This window comes from Copadichromis virginalis, linkage group LG23 (assembly GCF_057382275.1).
Source record: "Copadichromis virginalis isolate Kocher_CV1m ecotype Utaka linkage group LG23, C_Virginalis_male_GT1.1, whole genome shotgun sequence".
Lineage (NCBI taxonomy): Eukaryota > Metazoa > Chordata > Actinopteri > Cichliformes > Cichlidae > Copadichromis > Copadichromis virginalis.
In genome coordinates, this window is record NC_140639.1 from 26,493,181 (window position 1) to 26,514,033 (window position 20,853).

At 39.3% G+C, this 20,853-nt stretch overlaps 1 protein-coding gene across 2 annotated transcripts in view; it reads left to right on the forward strand.

The window, feature by feature from the left end:
* The window catches only part of LOC146681048 (SH3 domain-binding protein 4-A-like), a 52,735-nt gene extending 46,943 nt beyond the window's left edge, over window positions 1-5,792 (forward strand). For both annotated transcript variants that reach the window (XM_085449004.1, XM_085449003.1), the window contains 2 exons: window positions 1,842-2,030; window positions 2,908-5,792. In XM_085449004.1, coding sequence (XP_085305130.1) covers window positions 1,842-2,030; window positions 2,908-3,132 — 414 coding nt within the window. In that variant the 3' untranslated portion in view covers window positions 3,133-5,792. The remainder of the gene's footprint in view (window positions 1-1,841; window positions 2,031-2,907) is intronic.
* The last annotated feature ends 15,061 nt before the right edge of the window (window positions 5,793-20,853 follow it).

Sequence of the window (20,853 nt, forward strand, 5' to 3'; positions counted from 1 at the left end):
TGAGACAAAACTGCACATTCCAGGGTGGCCTTTTGTTGTGGGCAGTCTGAGGTACACCTGTGCACTACTCATGATGTCAGATCAGCATCCTGATGTGGCACACCTGTGAGGTGGGATGGATTATCTCAATATAGCAGATGTGCCCACTACCACACATTTGGACTGATTTGTGACCACTGTTTGGGAGGGATGGTTATATTGTGTATCTGGAATGAATTTTAGGTCTCTACGTCCATCCCATGGGGAATGGGAGCAAAAACAAAAGTGTTGCGTTTATATTTTTGTTCAGTGTAGTTAGTATTACAGAAACACCTCTCTATAAATTGCATTACCTTTCAGCAGCCTCCAAAAGGATCAGAGTTACATCAATACCTCTCTAAAACATTGTGGAAAACAAGTCTGAGTGTAGATATGTATTGTTCCAAAGGGAAAAAAAGGAGATTCTGTGTTGGAAAGGGAAAAGGAAATGGATAGGATGTCTGCAAAACTATGACGATAATAAAGATCATTATAGACCTTGACAGTTTCTAAAACAAGTCAACTGAAGACACATTGGCTTTGGGTAGGTTTTCCACATAGATTGTGTAAAAAAGATGGATCTGAAGCCAATGTGGAAGTGCCTTGAACCTCAAAGTTTGATGTCCACTGCAGAAAACACTGTCCTGATGATCTGATTATGGTCTTAATTGCTTGTTTCAAGTCTTATTTAATACAGTGTTTTAATACTCGTTTTGGAAAGTCATTTTCCAGAGGGACGTGCAGCTTACAAGCCATAAGCATACATGCATATCTCCCTCTCCTCGCCCCCAACCGGTCACACTAGATGGCTGCCACTTCCCAAGACTGGGTCTGCCGGAGGTTTCTTCCTCTTAAAAGAGTTTTTCCTTCCCAATGTCGCCAAAGTGCTTGCTCATAGGGGGTCGTCTGATTGTTGGGGTTTTATTGTAGGGTGTTTACCTTACAATATTAATCTCCTTGAGGTAACTGTTGCTGTGATTTGGCACTATATAAATAAAACTGAATTGAGTTGAATTTCTCTCAGTTTTTCAGCCATAACTTGTGACATTCTGGTTTCAGAAATGGTGCCACTGAAAACTTTCCTAATCAGTGGGCCACGACATGGTACCTATGGCTTGCTTTTATGCATGATCTATGGCTTTTCACAGGTTTTTTAAAGGTCTTATCCAAATTTTTAGACCTATTCTATCACTTATCTAGAGTTGGGTCTTTATAGCAGCACACTACACAAATAGTCCAGATGTCCTTTTACCGGTTTGTTCTCCATCTGCTCCTCGAGATTATCTCAGGATAGATTAGATAATCTCTACAGAATATCTCTTGCCGATTGGATGTGTCCAGAACACCTCCAGTGGAATAAACCCGACATGTGTCCTCTAACCTTGAAATTTTAAACCATGTTTATGCTCGAACTACAAGTGGAACTATGTAGTGTGGTTGTGTTTATCCAGTAATGACTGATCTTGAAAATGGTTACCCTGCCAACAGGGTCCTTGAATATGGAAAACACTATGAAATGTCGCTTGATTTGACAGATGTTGCTGTTTCACAGGACAGAACCAAGTCTCAAATTTCTTTCAATCGGTGAAACAATACTGAAGTGGTTAAGTGATTTGTGCTGTGAATGTATTATTACCAGAACACTTTCACGATTTACATAAATATGGATATAAATTCTCATTCCTATTCTTTCTCCATATAAATTTTGCATACATAGTGATTTTAAATTGATGCATTCCTTCCAATCTCATCCAAGTCAACATGCAGATATTTCTTTCTTTGCTCCTTGCTCATGCTGACTGACCATTTCTTTAACCCATCAGGCATTGCTGAAGATGGACTGCCAGGGTCTGGTTGCCAGGTTGGTCCTGGATTTTGTCTTGTTGACTACAGCAGTAGAGGTGGCATCCCGGTGGAGGGAGCTTGCTGAGAAGCTGGCCCGAGTCTCCAAACAGCAAATGGAGGCTTATGAGGCTCCACATCGAGACAAGAATGGTCTATTGGATAACGAGGTGAGAGGCCTTTAGTCAGTGTTACTATTTACCGGACAACTGGACACTGTCAATGCTGTGGATCACGTCATGAAGTCAATAAGTTAACACATGTACTACAACCAGTTTTTTTGTGTTTTGGGCAAAGCATTAAAAGCTTGCTGAATTAGAATTTAGGAGTTTTGGCTTGACGTATACCTGGATGTACCAACAACAATACATGAATTACTTTAACACCAAAGATAACTTTTAAGTTTGTTTCTTATTTCTTTGATTTATCAAATGTATTATTAGCTTTTATTCACAATTTACATGCTGTATGAGTTAAACTGTGTCTAAAAATTTGCATGTCATGTTTGTACACTTGAATTTTAAGTTATATGACTTATATACAAGATGTTTTAAGGATTATGGTACAGTAATTATCACTATGCATCTCATGGCCTCTAGCTCCTGACCATATTTATTCTACACTCACATCACTTAAATATATATATAAACTATTTTATATTAAATGTCTTTATATCAAACTGCCCTGTGATCCACAAACAGTATATTTGTCCGAGTTACTGTGCTTGGGTAGAAACTCTTCAAGAAAACACAATACTACTCAAAACATTTCAGAATTTCAGGAGAATTAGGTCAAAATGCTAACAAGTAGCTCACGGCAGCCTTCGAAATACTATACTAGGTGTGGTTTATGGAAAGGAGTAACATAGATCATCTTTAACCTGTCAGCTCTTTAGTACAAAGACCTGCTAAAGTTCAGTCTAAATGGGTTTGAGATTTCCGTCCCTACATGAACCTCTTTTGTGAAAGTCTTTGGCAAACTCTTGCCTTTTGTTCTTAAAAAGACATTTTCTTTCACTTCCCATGATCCCCACCCTGAACCCTTTAGTCTATGTGGAAACCAGCCTATGACTTCCTGCTGACGTGGGCTGCCCATGTTGGGGATAGCTACCGAGATGTGATCCAGGAGCTCCACCTTGGCCTGGACAAGATGAGGAACCCCATCACCAAGAGGTGGAAGCACCTAACGGGCACACTTATACTTGTCAACTGCCTCGATACCCTTCGCAGTGCGGCCTTCTGTCCTACAGGATATGGAGATTTTGCTGTGTGAAATGTGTGACAGAAGATTTGATGGCTGGTATAGTAACTAAAGCTCAATTCTGGGATTTGTGTCCAGAGTTTTGTTGACTCGTGAACGGAAGTTGTCAAAAGAATGGTACTCACAACATGTCTGGAGTGGATATTTTCTTTGAAAGAAAAAGAAAACGTGTAGTTTTAGGGCAGTGTGAAGAATCTAGACCATCAGGTCTACTGTGCACATCCTGCTGTCTTGTCTGGACTCTCGCATCCACATCATAGCAGCACTGATTGGTTTTTGATTAGTTACACACCAGAAGTAGCAACGCCACTTTCTGGCTCAAAATACATTGTGAAAATAGATAATCTGGCTCTTTGTGTTTTTTAAGCATCATGTTGTCCCTTTCTATCCCTTTCTTGTGGTCTCTACCTCTTATGTTGTTTCCGCTTTTCTTTCCTATATTCTTCTTAATCTCTTTTCTACCTCACACTTTGTCCTTTCAACTACGTTTTGATGGCTTTCAGAATTACATGCTGCTTTTTTCTGTGTTCCTCTCAGCTTCCCCTTATGCTTCAGTAAATGGCATTTTCAGGCTTCTGTCCTAATGTTTTTCTGTCACTGTGTATTTCCTTGCTTGACCCTCAGGACAGCATCACTCCTCATCGCTGCAGTACAGTGACATTTCCACCTCCTTATATGTTGTTATTTTGTTCATTTGACTGTATCTCACAAGCATTTTTAATTATAAAAAAGTTCTTTAATCAAAATAAATGAGAAAAACTTTCATATATTAAAACAGTACAAGAATTGCCAGTGATTAGCTTGCCAAAAACTATTAGCTTGCTGACAGGGACTGTCTATGTAGTAAAGCTGCAGTACATCTGTTAATGCAAGTAATTTTTATACTTACATAAACATTTGTTTTTCTTAGTTTGGATTTATTCTTGGTGGACTCCACTTACATAACAAACTAAAGATTTAGTTGCTCAATATCCCTAGATGAAATTGATCCCAAAGAGCATACTGTACAAAAAACTCCTTGAAATTGCTTTGGTCACTACAGCAGTCACCTGTAGTTTGCATGGAAGACATCTACCTGTCTGCAAACACTTCCCAAAGTAAAAGATTTACTGAGCAAGCCAACATATTACAAAGGTCTCTATTTCTAGTTTGTATGATACTTTTCACAGTTTTGCTGGCACTTGTCGAGTAAAGACAATCCAATATCTTCCATCCAAACTAGACAAAGACACAACAGTAGTTGTGTACAACAGCTAGTAACCAAAGCAATGACAAGGAGATTTTTTGGTGAAGCACTGTTTACATCTTTGTAGCTAATTTCATCTAATGATTGCCGGCAACCTCCAGCAATCATTCGCCAATACAGTTAGCTAACAATGTTAGCATGCTGCATGTTGACAAAGGGATCCATTATTAATTTTGAATTCCAAAACCAAATTGCAATGTTTCAGTGTTAAAATCCAGTCAATTGGGAAACAGTATCTGTTTGTTTACTCTCACATCACCAGCTATTTTTTGGTCAGCTATTTTTTGGTCCAAATGCTTAAGCAGCATTGAGAGTTAAAGACATCCAATTACTTTCAGCTCCAGTACTCAGTGGGACTGTTTTCCCATGTGTGGTAGTTAGGTTTTCATTACTAGGCATCCATGAAGAAGATGCAAAGTTTACTGGAACTGGAAGATATAAGAGAAAGTTAGCTAGCTGGCTAGTTGCTATCTGGAGACGTTATATCATGTTCTGACTGAAGTATTTCTTTTAAAAAACTGAACTGCTATGGCTATTGACCTTAACAATAAAAGAAAACTAAATACCAGAAATGTTTGGAGGGTTAGTAAAGTTTGGCTAGTTGACAGAATTATATGTTACTTACAGAGCCAACGTTAAGCTAATTTACCACAGGGACGATGCAAGATGAAACTTACACTGTTCTCTAACTTAAACACTACTAACACTACTACAAGTACACTAATTGAAAAAGAAAAAGGCTTAGGGGCCAAGAATGACAGCTGAATTTTGTTTTGGAGCTCTAGTCATTTCAGCAGATAGCATTAGTTTGCTTGCTAGCTAGCATAGATTAGCAAATTCAGTTTTCAACATGTAACATGGCTGCAAATACAAATAGTTTCATTAATTGAGACTTGAAAATAAAGTGAAATGCATTTTCCTTTATTTGTTAACCTTACTGAAATCCAGAATACTTATATGTATTTTCAAAATGTATGCTTTTTTTTTCAGATGGCTGAAAATGTTTCAGTGCATTCTCACGTCCTAACCCCATACTCTTTATTAGTTACACAAAAATGTCAAATGTGTTTGTTTTCATTAAAAGAACTAGACAAACTAAACCATCAGAAATATCTTTTTAAAGCTTTTATTTAGTTTTTGTTAGTTTTTTTTTGTCTTTTCAGATGTTCTTGATTCTGTGACTTTCAGCACGAATAATCAATCCACTTTGATGCTTTTTGGCGGGGTTTTGTGCTTTTGTTGTTTATCTCCATTATGTTTTTGTGACCGCTGCAATGTTTAGAATATGAACGTTTTCCGAGCAGAAAATTTGCAAGTTTATATATTTGTACCAAACACCGACTGAGTATTGACACATTTGTAAGTGATGCTTTATCACATGTGAGAATTTGCAGATCTGTTCAGTGTTTCTGTTCAGTATCAATAAAACCAAAAAACATATGAAAGTCTTATACGCTTACAGTTATTCTACTTACACTTATATTCATGTGTGCACAAATGATTTCTGCAAGACTGAAAACAGCATTTAGACATAACTAAAGTTCGCTCTTTAGGCTTGAGGTTTGGACTTTTACTGGGCTATTGCAGCACCTTGATTGTTTATCATTCATTTTGTTGCAGATTTGCTGCTGTGCTTGGGATTGCATGACCCAGTTTGGGCCAAGCTTTAGCTGTCAGACAGATTACCTCAGACTTAGACTCTAGAATACTTTGGTTTACAAAGGAGTTCCTGGTGGACTCAATGACTGCAAAACCAGGAACTCCTCTGTAACTGCAAACTCATCACCCCTCCACCACTGTCCTGACAGTTGGTATGAATATGTTTATGCTGATATCCTGTGGTCCTTTGGATTATGGACAAACATTTCCACTTTGGTTTTTTATATTTCCAAAGGACATTGTTTCAGAAGTCAAAACAAGTTCAAAAGAAGCCACATGTGAACAGTCTTTTTCTAATTGTACTGTCAACTTTTTTTTGCTAATTGAGTGTATGCAGTGTTCAGTAGATACTTCTCAATCACGAAGATTGTGGCTTTGTGTTAACACACCTGAAACTTCCAAAATATCTGCTTTTATAGATGTGGCCACTGTTATGGATCTCAATCACATCAACAAGCTCTATAAACTGCACGTCAAGTGCATTTTTTCTTATTCCAGAGTTAAGATAATTTGTTTGTCGCATAACTAGAAGATTTTGAATGTTATGGCAGCAAAGAGATGTGTAGCAACCTAGCAATATAAAAAAGACATACCTAAATAGAAAAAGATCATAATAACCAGTAAAAAAATATTTAAAACAAGGAAAAACCTAAAAAACATTAAAGATAGACAGAAAGACTGTTTAATAATGGCTAACACTGCTTACAAGGGCGACCGTGGCTCAGGGGGTTGGGAATCGCATCTGTAACCGGAAGGTCGCCGGTTCGATCCCTGGGCTCTCTGTCCTGGTCGTTGTGTCCTTGGGCAAGACACTTTACCCTACTTGCCTACTGGTGTTGGCCAGAGGGGCCGATGGTGCGATATGGCAGCCTCGCTTCTGTCAGTCTGCCCCAGGGCAGCTGTGGCTACAACTGTAGCTGCCTCCACCAGTGTATGAATGTGAGAGTGAATGAATAGTGGCATTGTAAAGCGCTTTGGGTGCCTTGAAAAGCGCTATATAAATCCAATCCATTATTATTACATGAGGTGGTAGTTATTTCACAGTATAAGACATATTATTTCACAAGTGCAGTTATGTCAGTGTTTTATTGTTTGATTTACTGAGAGCAGTTTTGACCAGAACAAGAATGAAGGACCTAGATCTCTACTTCAGACACAGCAGTGAAGGATCTGCCCAGTGATATCACTGTGCCGTCAATAGGGTAGGAAGTGGTGTCGATCAGAGTTGATTGCCTTTATTTGTTATTTTGTTACTTTATGAGTGTTGAGTGTTATTCTGTGCTGTACCTTTCAGTAGGCGTGTAGTCCTCTAACTTCTCTAGTTCTTTTAGCTCCTGTCTCTGTAAGGCTTCCCTACCTAACAGCCCACTTTCCTCTGATTCATCACTTTCTGGAAGCCAGCTGAGGGGCAGCACCTAGTGCTTGTGAGTTGTCTCGACATTGTGGGATTTCTGTGGCTGTAGCAGGTGACGGTGAGAAGAAGAATCTTTGGAAACTGAATATTCACGGCAGTCTGAAGCCTGAGCTTATGGCTCACGCTGATTGACACATAAGGCTGAAAAATAGAAAAAGACAGTATAATACTCTATTTTTATCTCTTAAATACACATACATACATACACATACAGAGAAGACATGATTTCAAAACATGAGCAGATTTAGGGCTGTCAGACCTCGTGCTTTTCTCTCTTTCCATGACATTAAACACACGCAAGACCCAACATTTATTTTCTTTTCCAACTTTTTTCCCAAAATACTTCAATATACCTTTAATGTGAGATTCTGTAGCGATGCACCAAAGAATTCATGAATTTCTGCACCCGGCCCCAATTGGGATTCTCTCTGCGCATGAGCTCTCATTGCAATGCAAAGTTTATTGTGTTGAGTGTTGCGTGACGCTGTCATCATGAAGCCCACAAAGACAATGCAGCAGATTACAGCGTGTAAACACACACACACACACACACAGAAAAACACATTCAGATATCACACATGGATGCACACGCTGGATGCATGCATGCTCAAGCACTGCACGTGAATGCATACATCTTTCTGAGCACGCTCTTTTAACCCACCCAAGCATAATCCGCCTTAGACACACACACAGACACACACAGTTTAATGTACTTAATTAAAGCAGATAATTATTCTCCCTCAGAGGACCGGCCACCTTGACAGTCTCGTCCTTTGCCTCTCACTGACTCACCCTTCACATTCCTACCCGTCTCCTAGATACAAGTCGAAACTCACAACAAGGCCATGAATATGTGTGTGTACATGTGTGCGCTTTTTGTCCTGTTTTATCTAAGAATAAAAAATAAAAAGTTTAATTAGTTTTTCATGGTGGATCAAAATCTGAAAGTACCACAGGAGAGAAGAATAGACTGTAAAATGCTCTTGCTGTGTGTTTTAGGGAAAACACACAGCAATGCATTTTTGCCTGCAAGGAAATCCGCTTTTATTGCAATGCTGCTGCCATCTGATTGGCTCACAGGTTGTCTGCTAGTTGTTACAACATCTGGCTCTTATGTGCTGGAGTAGTAGAAAGTAACCTAGGATTCATTTGGCATTATAGGGACTATTTTGTGTTATTTGTTTTATTTGAAACCAACCAAATCTTTTTAATTAAAATTTGAGCTTTTTACTCACTCAGCAGTTTTCCTTAATCTGCATTGGTTTAATTAACCACGCAATGAGCCTAAATCTTGATGTTTACTTTTTTCTGAAGATAGATGGTGTTAAAAACACTATATAAGCAACCCTCTTGGGCCTGATGTTATGCCAGAGGAGTTTTGAAGCTGTGCAGTTACTGAGTCAGCAGAGCATTGGTGACTTTAATACACCTCAGCTCTCAGCAGTCTGTAACTTTATGTGACTGAGTTGCTGTGGTTCGTAAAGACTTCCACTTTGCAGTAAAACCACTCTGATGGTACTTTTCTAGCAGGCAAAAAATTTAACAAACTGACTTGCTGTAATAGTGTCGTCCCATTATAGTACAACCATTGAACTTCAGTGAGGTTTTTAAAGCGACCCATCCTTTTACAAGTGTTTGTGAAGGCCGACTGCATGGGTAGCGGCTTGATTTTATACACCTGTAGCCATGAGACTAAAGACGCCTGAATTCAATGATTAAGAGGTGTGGGCCAGTACCTTTGTCCATTTGTGCATTGTATCTCAATCTGATATGGAAATCATCATACAATAATGTGCATAAGGCTTCTTGAAGGACATTCAAAGCTCGTCTTTGGATGTTTCTGCCTTCTGTTCTCTGTCAGCATGATCCCACACTGCTTCAATAATGTTGATGCCCTGTTGAGGATTGGGGAGGCCAATCCATGACTGATACTGCTCCACTGTGTGTTTTTCTATACAGGTATGATTTTGCTGCATTGGCAGTGTGTTTGGGATCATTGTTGATGAAAGATGAAGTTATTGCCAACCAGATGCTTTCCAGATATTTCATGGTGGATCAAAATCTGATAGTACTTTTCTGTGTTGAACAATGTCCGGTCCAATACCACTGGCTGAAATGCAGCACCAAACCATTGCAGAGGTCCAGATGGATCTCTTAGGTCCTGTGTCAGGTCTTTGCGGGATTTGTTCCTGTTTCTTTAGGTCATAACTTTTAGATAATGCCCTGCACTTGTCCAGTTTCCTTAGTTTTTTTTAAGGACAAACTACACACCATGCTGAGATATGGTGAGTTTTTAGCTAATATCTCTTTGGGAATCCCCTTATTAGTGTAAATATATTATTTTATGTCTGTCAAACTGTGCTATATTTGGTATTTTTCACAGATTCAACTAAAGAAATTGGAGCAAATTATTTATTTTTGCAACAGGCTGCTAATACCAAAGTGGCTAAAGACACAATTTAAAAACTGTTCTTTGCTAAGTTGTCTGTTGCTACCTTGAAAAAGAAGCTTAATACCCACCTGGGTAAGTTAGCTTTAAACTTCATTTAAACTGTTTTAATTGTTGTCTTTTTGCCTTTTAATTTATTTTATATTTACATATATTTTGTGACTTTTGTACTGGAAAATTACTTTGTAAATACACTTTCCTTCCTGTGTTTTTGGTTTCCACTAAACTTCTAAAGGAAATATCAACTTCTTTAGGTTTCCTATACTTACTAGCTAGTCCCTCACGATATCAATTTGCTGCTGAGCAAATGTATGTGGTGGCATTTTGCAAGATTTTGTCTCTCAGTTGCAGGCAGCTGTGGACAAAAATGACATAAAGCAGTACAACTGTTGCTGGGCAACCAAAGAAATGTATTAAAATGATATATAAATGTCTGTAAGGATCAGAGATGCTGCAGATGTAGCTAATAATTCTATTTAGAGTACATGAATAATTGATACAGTGGTATTAGAAAAGTTAAGACTCTTATCCTGTTGTGTGTGTGTGCACACACCCAGACACACAGACTCTCACACACACACACACATATATATATATATATATATATATATATATATATATATATATATATATGTGTGTGTGTGTGTGTGTGTGTGTGTGTGTGTGTGTGTGTGTGTGTGTGTGTGTGAGAGTGTGCTAAATGTATATACTGTATATACATTTAGCATCACTTGTTGCCCCTCTGCAGGCTGCTGAAATTTGTCTAATCAAAAGAAAGTGGGCTTTTGGGGAGGGCTCCTTAAAGAGACAGAATCTAAGATACGTAATGGTTGAACTGGAAGGCTGCATACAAGGCACAGTACAAGATAAGTAATGCTCTAGTGACTAACCTTATTTATGCAGCACACTGTTCATGCCCTGAATCCATGTGCTCGTACCATGTACAGTCTGAACTGCTTATTAAAAAGTGCAAATTTAACCTGAATCTGTGCGATAATGTTTCTACATCGCCTTTGTGCAAAGACACGTTTGGAGGGAGATAAGCTTAAATGTAAAAACTTAATCTTCTTCAAGGAAATGAATGCAGATCAGAGTGTTTCTATCACCTGAAACATATCCTAAACAATAATCTGCCATCATCCTGAGAGGTTTAGAAGCCGGTGTTATTGCCCTGGTCTGGAAAAACAGAGGAACAGAGATGTACGCAGTAAGCAAGAGATCTTCTCTTCCCTTTGTTAATTCCAGACAAATTGGCCTGCTTGGAGCAGCTTTTGAAAATGCAGAACAGGTGGCGAGATGAAAAGCTCAGGGACGAGCCGCCGCTCTGTTTCATCTGCCGTTCCTTTTCGGAGGTTTCTGGAGGATGTGGGGAAACAGGCCAGGCTGGTTTCACCTCGTGGGCCTGACGAACATAAAGAGCCCTTGAAAGATAAAGAGAAACGCAAAGCAAAACTCCCTTCATCTGCTCTTTCTCACGTCTTGGGCCTTTGGCTGCATGCTGGATGCAGGGGAGCTGCAGATGTAGAAGCCTCGGCGGTGATCATCAGAGTTTCAGTGTCTCTGATGTGCTGCTAGCTGTAAGAACTTATCAAGCTAAAGATAAACAGAGCTGTGCCCCTTCTTTTCTTTCAGGCTGAAGCAAAGAGTAAAAAGGGGCCTTCCTCTTTATCAAAGTAGCAGATGAAAATCTTGATTGCATGTACATTTTGGCACCTGGGTGCTGAAAACTAGAGCAGCTCGACTCCTTTCTATAAACACAAACTCACAGGACTTCACTTTTAAGGAAGTGCACACATGTTTGTAAGGTGGACCCTCTACACCTGAGAGACAGAATAATAAGGAACTATAATTTATAATTTACAAGGTTAAGTGTAATTATTGTAGATAAGAAAAATCTGCTACAAAGAATACGTCTGAAAAATCCATCTACTAGCTGCTTATCTCTATATACATGTCAATTTTACATGTCATGGTCTTTTTTGGGGGGAGTGGTTTTGCCGTAGCTACCTGCTTTAAAGCCTGTAACCTACCACCTTATCCACTTCATACAGCAAAAACAGGTACCTTTTTTCCTCTGAGTGAAGAGGAGATGAAAGCAGCAGTGGTCAGCAGCAACAGCTCCATGTTATTTTATGTGAAGGAAAATAAGGCTTGGTAGGAAAGAGGAAAGATGTCTTTTTACTGACTATAACAGCTCCCTTTTGTCCTTTAAAATTACCAGATTTTACTCCTGGTGAGGATATTATCTACCAGCTCATTTGTCGAATATGTAAACAAAACTATAAGAGGGTATCTGTAAAAGCAAACGTTTTGGCAGTGTGCTGCTCTGGAGCATTTAGGTGTCTGTTAACACAATATCACAATCTTCCCCGGAGTGGACATCACAGAAAACTCACCCTCAGAAAAACTGCAGACTCTACAGGCCTGAGTTAGCATGTTACATGTTAAAGTTCATGACATCACAATTAAATGTGGACTGAACAAGTTTGGCTTGTTTGAAAGGGTGGCAGGAGAAAGCCGCTTCTATTTAAAAAGAACACGGCAGCTCGGTTTGTAATGCTGCATCTGAACAAAACACAAGACATCAGGAATGATGTCCTTTGGACAGACGAGACCAAAGTGGAGATGTTTGGTCATCATGGAAAACCAAACTCAACATATCAGCACAAACACCTCGTACCAGCTGTCAGCACAGTGGTGGAGAGCTCATGATTTGGGCACCTTGAGGTCACTGAGTCAACCATGAACTCCTCTGTATACCAAAGTATTCTAGAGTCAAATGTGAGGACATCTGTCTGACTTGTAAAGCTTGGCCTGGGCATGAAACAGAACAATGACCCAGTCAAAGTCCAGACCTGAACCTGACTATTGCTGTGGTAGGACCTTAAGAGAGCTGTGAATAAATGAATGCCCGCTAACCTCGATGAACTCAAGTAACCCATTCTTTCACATATGTTCCTAGAAGCGATCTGCATGCCTTAAGTGCTTCATTTCATACACCTGTGGCCATGGAAGTGATTGCAACACCTGAATTCAATCCTTCAGGTGTGTGACTGAATACTTTGGGCAGTATAGTGTAGAGATGGCACGATACCACTTTTTTATGTCCGATACCGATACCGATATCATAAATTTGGATATCTGCCGATACCGATATGAATCCGATATAGTGTTTTTTAATCAACAAAACTGTTTTTTTTAAATATCTTGCTGCATTTTGTATAAGTTCATACTCAAGTTTAAAACAACAACTACACTAAAGCTATTCTGTTATACCTGTATGCAAAAAAAAATATTTCATAGTTCAGCAATACTGATCAATCTAATAAACTTAAACCTACACCATCCTCCCTATTCTGGTATTTTAAAGAGTACTTAGCATAAATATTAAGCAACCTAACTAATAGGGTTCCAACTCCCAGCAACAACAAAAATAAATAAATAAAAAATAGGGAACCACCCCTCACGCTCCACCTCATGATGCTTAATCGACGTAATCAACCTTAATTTGATGCAGTGTGAAAAAAAAATGCACAGAAATCAATTATTTTTCAAGAAATATTAAATAGATTCAACATCTTTCTTCAACAAAATTGCAGACTGCACAGATGGTACCTTCCCAAAGGAAAAAGTACTATAGCTTACTAGGGTATATATATTAGACTTAATAGTCACTATATACAGTAATTGACTTCTATTTATTTTGCATCAAATTAAAACTTTGGGTGTCAGATAATTATTTATTAAAAGCTCGACATTTTAAACGAGAATAAGAAAGAAAAGTATGTCTTTGTGCCCCCTTTTCCCTGTTAATGCCCTATCGGCCCCCCTGGCTAAACTTTGCTAGATCCGCCCCTGCACAGTGACCAGCGTCAGCTACGTAGAAAAAGATCCTCGAGTAGAAAGTAATATTAAATAAATTCTAACAACAGCTGATCAAGCTTAAACGTGCTGCTGTTGTTCAGCCGCTGGTTTCCTCTTTCTGGTGCAAAGTGGGCCAAAAGCAAACTAGAGAGACGGACTCGCGACAGAAAAGCCGATCAGCTGATCGTTAAGCAGTTTCATGATTGAAGTAGCAGCAAGAAGAGGCAGTCGCTCCATATATCGTTTGTTAAGCTTAATGCAGGAATGCTTTACAAACATTCAGAGATGGACTTACACACTTGCTTTACTTCTCTCGGGATAACTTTGTCGGAGATGAAATGCCAGGTTGCTAGCGAAGCTCCAAATGCTATCCAGACCACCGACAGGTCCCGCATGCCACAGCCGCTCTATCACGTGATGCATACTGCTCCGACGTGCTAACGTTCTGAGGTGAGTTATGGCGTGTTGCAAGTTTTGTGAGGTGCTTTCGTGATATTTAATGGATCGGATTACATTTTTTATTTTTCTCCGATATCCGATCCAGTAATTTAGGTCAGTATCGGACCGATACCGATACGTAATATCGGATCGGTCCATCTCTAGTATAGTGTAAGTGGTTTACATCATTTGAGTTGGCAGTCCTACAGTGTGGTCAGGGCCACGTTCACACTGCTGGGTCATGGGTAACCTAAAAGCCTCCCAGTGCAGCCTAAAGAGATCAGGTTTGATGTGCCCACAATGCATCCTAGTTTTATCATGTTTACATATTTTACCTTGGTAGTACTTTAATTTGGTGGTACTTTTTTAAGGAAATCTTTTTTGCAAGGACTCAAAATCCTCTGAGATGTAGATCACTTCAGCCTATGTATCTAATTAATTTTACATCATCTGAGTTATAGATGTGTTTTTTCTCTTTTTCTTCTGAAAGTTGGCAGTTGATAGTTAAACAGCTTGTTTGAGGCTCTCTCAGCATCTGTCTGCAGCTCGTCATCTGTTACCTGTGGAACATGGAGGAGACGGTGGAATAAATGAGAAGTAAATCAGAGAGGGAGACTTTTGTTTTATGGATGAGAAGGCGGCGTGGGCGGTGGGCGAGAGACATCCAGCCTAGTTAGAGAGAGGAAGAGAGAGAGGAGCGCAATTAGAGTGAGTTGTGGTCTTATAAAGTTAAGCTGTGTGCATGTGTGTGTGCGCACGCGGGCGTGTCCACACCCTGTTTATAATTCGTTTTATTGATCTTGAATGCAGTAATAAAAGGGAAATCAATAAAGGAGGAGGACAGCGAGGACAATTAGTCGGGTCTTGATGACTCAGGTTGTGTTGTCGTTTAGGGACTGGCTTTCTTTCCCCTCTGCTAACACTGCTGCTGCACACACACACTTGCTTTCACTTCTTCTGGCTAATTAGATGAATTATTTGTGCCCGGGGGGGTGGAATTTAATGAAGGCTCACAATGAGAGCTGTTATCAGATCATATCCGATCAGCAGCAGGTACGACAGGTGCTGTAAAGATGCAATGTGAGCGATTGTTGTTGCAGTCAAACTGAAGAATGAGTGTCAGTCATGACAAAGCAAACGTATAGTCATTTATATCTGGAGGGATGCTGTGCTATGCTGTGCTCTCGTATAGATAGATAGATAGATAGATAGATAGATAGATAGATAGATAGATAGATAGATAGATAGATAGATAGATAGATAGATAGATAGATAGATAGATAGATGATCCCGATGTAGTTCTCCCTCATCCTGGATGTAGGTTTGGACTCATCATAATCCATGTTTGTACTGTTCTGACGGCCACTCCTTGTGCTTCTTGGACTCCCTCTGTAGTTGTTCCTTGGCTGCAGTTGGCTACCATGAAGGCCTGATTCACACCGTCTCCTCCTAACAGCAGCAGAAAATGGGCACATGGACCGATGGATGGATCTTGAGAGCTATCTGCTGCTTGAACTCTGGGCTTCGATGTGGACTCTAAGCTTAGATGCTGTTAGTCGGGGATTGATGATGGTGATTTTCTGAAGCTGGTAACTCTGATGAACTCCAGTTCTTGATGCTCTTTTCCGGAGGCGGCCCTCTGAGGGAGCCACTTTCATCAGAGCGTTCGATGGCTTTTCCAGCTGCACTCGAGGAAGCTTTTAATTTACCCAAACAAATTAACCTTTACATCTTAAAGTAACAATGGACTGTTAATGCTTCTTATTTAGTCGAGTTGAGTCCATCACATATAGGGCTGTCACAATACTGACCATGATACGTAAAAACTTTAGACTATGAAAATTAAGATCAACAAGTTTGGGGACTCTTTTTGAGCTTTGAAAAGATGCGTCACTAGCACGATGTCAGTCTGAGTGAGTGTTTGTTAGAAGCTTTGAATGGAGGATAAGATTTTTTTATGTGAATTAACTTTGCTAAGTTTACATCTTTTTCCTGAAAAAAAGCAGCTTAGATTTGGACTGATCGTGAAGAAAAAGAACAGCAGTTTGATTTTTTTGTGTGTGTGTGTGTGTTTGCAAACTTTTCCTCTGACTACAGAAAACTGCTGGTACTCCAAGGAGAAACTCTGCCGCCATCTAGTGGTACACATGTTAAATGATCACATGCCTTATACTTTTAACACCAGCAACACATGTATGTAACAAAGTTTATGGGAACAATGGGTTTATTCTATAGCATAAAAAAGCCAAAATGTAATGATCTCCATATGAAATGAAGACAGGAGAATATTAAAGGAGCATTAATTCTGGATTATTGTTGCTTAAAAGGCACATTATTATTTTCTGTTATCCTGAGATGACTTTTAATGTTCATTTAGTTTTACAGATGAATTAAAGACAGCATAGATCAGTTAGATCATTAGTGTAAACCAATCAGGTGTCAGTTCTGTTACAGATCCCAGACCTGCTCCAAACCAGAATCTGAGTCAGAGTCTGCATTCCCTCCAACATGAACAATGTAAAAATAATTTTACCTGCAAACCACAAAAATTTCAGAATCGTGTTAAGCAATCTGACAAGGCATGTTTATGTTGTTTGATGAGGTGCGTCTTGTGTTTTCTTATGGAATACCAAAGCTGCCAAAATTGAAAAATGTAAACAATTAAATAAACAAGGAACTAAACAAATAAATCACTCAGAATTAATAAATGAAACAATCAATACAGACGCAGATAAAAGAAAGAAAGAAAACAGAGACATATAGAATAACTCTTGTTTACAGTTATTTTATTTTTATTTTTTTATTTTAATGCATTTAATAGCATTGATTCTTTGTTTTTTATTATTATTAATATTATTTTGGCAGTTTTCAACCTCTATATTTTTAAGACGCCAGAACATGCAGTGCAGTGTTCACGTTTGGATTTCCAATATTTAAATGGTAAATGGCCTGTATTTATATAGCGCTTTACTAGTCCCTAAGGACCCCAAAGCGCTTTACATATCCAGTCATCCACCCATTCACACACTGGTGATGGCAAGCTACATTGTAGCCACAGCCACCCTGGGGCGCACTGACAGAGGCGAGGCTGCCGGACACTGGCGCCACCGGGCCCTCTGACCACCACCAGTAGGCAACGGGTGAAGTGTCTTGCCCAAGGACACAACGACCGAGACTGTCCAAGCCGGGGCTCGAACCGGCAACCTTCCGATTACAAGGCGAACTCCCAACTCTTGAGCCACATAAAAATTAGAGGACCACGACTGGATCCTTGAGGAACTCCACTACTGATAGCAAAACAGCAGCAAAGTCTACAAAGCTACAAAATAACTGATGCATCATTCCTTCATCCAATTCCAATGTCGAGCTTGGTTTTTCCAGCTTATTAACTAACAACGTGTTTATGAACCAAAAATAGAAAACGTTCTGCTCCACGAGTGACTGAAGCACTGAAACTGTAGGAGATAGTAGCGGGCTGCAGGAAGACCCCGGAGCAGACGGACAGACGGAGCTGACAGCTGACCGAGCGGCTGTCAGATAAATGAGCTCCACTTCCAAAAGCTTTGACAGGAGAGCGGCAGGGAAAGAGGGGGTGAGCACGAGCAGGGCGGATGATAATACTGACAGGTAGCAAAGAGAGCCAGACAGAGAAAATGAATACAAGGCAGGCAGATGAGAACAGAAATACAAACAGAAAAAGCTGAAGGACAACAGTATCTCAGACAGATGAGCAAACAGACAAATGTTGTTTTTTGCCCAATTTTGTCATTTTTATCATAAAATGACATTAAATTTAATAAACATTCAGCCAAAACCATTAAATGTCCTCATATTAAAAGAGCAAAAGCAGCTTTTGCCAACACAAAGATTACTTTATGATCAATAGTGAGCTTTACCCTGAATAGAAGGTTAGGTTTAATTTTTAAATGTGAACTGAGAAATTAGTTTCTGTTTAAAACACAAAAATTAAAACTGAACTGATAAACTTGTTTCATGACATTTCTCAATATTTTATATATTTTAATTTATCACTTTGGTCATATAATCCCAGTATGTCAAAGTGGCTGGCCTAACTCTTATCAACATTACAGATGAGGCCCCCTGGGCATCATACTTTAAATCAATGAGTAATTTTTTATATACAGGGCTGATGTGATTAAGAGGTTTCAAATTAACCCAAATCACAATCTTTTCTTAAAGTTAGGTGAACAGCTCTTGGTGCCAAACCTGAAAGTAAAACAAGAAGCTCCTAACCGAGACATGAACTGAGGTATCCTAACTTACAAAGTTCACTTGGTCTACTACATACAGTACCAACCCTTCAACCTATTAATGTGGGCTCAAAAAGAAAAAAAGAGACCATTATATCGTAAGATCTAACACTGACAAAGCACACCTTGTGTGAGAGATAAAATGGCAAATTAAAACAAATGAAATACCAGCAATTGCTATCACCTGGCAACTTGCCAGGGGATGAATGACCAATCCCTGGGATTGTGCCACTGAGTCCTAAAGCTTGGCTACCTCTGCGTAGTTCTCAAGAAACCCTGTGGGTGTTAAGAGGTTGAAGAAGAAGCCTCTAGCTGATTCCCCAACAGGAATTAAAGTTACTTTATTAGACTCATCAAGAACTTGGATCTTTTCTCTTTGCAGGGTCCTTAGCACAAACTGGCCAGGATTTATTTGGAAAAAAACACTCTTTGTTTGTGTGGAGGTGAGGTTCTTAGCTGCAGAGGATCTAATGTTTCTCAAACACATTTCTCTTTTGAGGTCCAACAAACCTGCTGCAGCCTGTTCTGGTTAATCAGTCTGTTCAAATATTCATCGCTTAATTAACATGCTGATTTTTACTGGCTGTCACAGGGGAAGGAAGAGAATGTGCATGTATGAAGAAGCCTAATTTTTCTGAGCTGTGGTGCCATTGCTCTTTAGTTTAATGGCCTTGGTTTCAGTTCGGAGGATTGATTACGTCCCCTTCTGGAGTGATTCTCCCCGCCTCCATGCACGGATCGTTGGTCGTTGTGCCCAAGGACACAACGACCGAGACTGTCCAAGCCGGGGCTCGAACCGGCAACCTTCCGATTACAAGGTGAACTCCTAACTCTTGAGCCACGATCGCCCCAATCTGAGAAAAAACCTTATCAACGTCCCAATATTCTTTGCAATGATTGATGATTTTATTTTGCGTAGTAACGTGTATAAAGAAAATTACATCTAAATGATGAAATTACATTAATTTTGCTTTTAGTTGTTTTTTTTTTTTATTAAACCATAGTTTATGATTTAGTTAACAGCTGATATACATAAACAAAAAGAGAGAGGAAACTGTTTTGGAACATTTTTGGTGAATTTTTCCTTCCATAACTATAACTCTATATTGAACACTACACATCTGTATGTCACTCAGCATTTCAACAAAAAATAATCAATGAAACTTTGGATTTATTTATTGGAAAATTTGTGCATAGAGTAAAAAAAATTATAATAATAATTCTGCAGAACAATCTTCATCATCACTGTTAAATTATTTATTTATTTAAATGTTTTACTGTAACTGCTGCATAAGTTAAAGGTGGATCTCGTTTTAAGTACTCTATATTCCGTTACTTACATTTGTAGTGGCTGTCCTGTGAGGACCACGTATCTCTGAATTTTTAAAGAAAACAGGCCTGCTTTTTGATTTTTTTTAAAAAAAAGCAAAACAGCTGGCTGAACATATTACATTCAGTCATTGTCACAGATGCTAATCTGAAATTGCTGCTGAGCCGGCATCTGGTCAGCGTCACTGTTTTATTAGATGGTTAGCACTGACATCACCTCTCCATCATCGACGCAGCTTTCCTTGCTAATGTACTAAAGAAGTTGGTCATCTACATCTGGCAGGAGACTAAAGGTGATCATACCAAATATTGACTTTCAAACATGTTAGAATTGCCTAGTATGCTGTGTTTCCATGTATATTTGCACATTTTTCAATAAGTTGCTCCACCTATTTTCCGTTTTCCTAGAAACATATAAAGAAATGAGTTGAACACCTGTTTGGAACCACTGCTGAAACGCACAGTGAAGATGAATCCTGCTCCATGTGAGTGTTGCTTTTGGTTGAAACTAATTACTGACTGCTTGGAATAACTTTTAGCTGCTTCTCTGTGAGTCCGTCTGTTGGGGCCAGCTGGTGCTTCATTCTACATGTTTCCAAATTTAAGGGCCATGTTTCATGACTTCAAGCTGTGCTGGGTAATATTTGGTCGATATTGACTCACTCTCCATCCTTTCCATCTAATCCCAGGCTTTATTTGCCTTCTTCTTTCTTTTGTTTTATGGCGCCAGAGGCAGTCACTTAAATTACTGACTGCAGGCTGGGGGAAACCATTTTTGATATGTATTTATATTTATATATACTATCTTACAATTAGTGTATCTTTATATCTGCACTCATAAAGTCACAGCTGCTTGTAGTTGCGCATTTTTACCAGCAGGTGTCAGAGTCTCACAGCTGAGGACGCCTCCCTGCGCAGAGGAAAGGCGACTGAACACCTTTCATATTAAGATCCTTTATCCACCCCGCTGGCAGGTTTGCTCTCACGAATGTGAAAGGCTTTTATTTTTTAAAGCCCTTTCGCGTAACCGGAAGCCAGATTTTATTGTGTTTTTCCCGTCTGA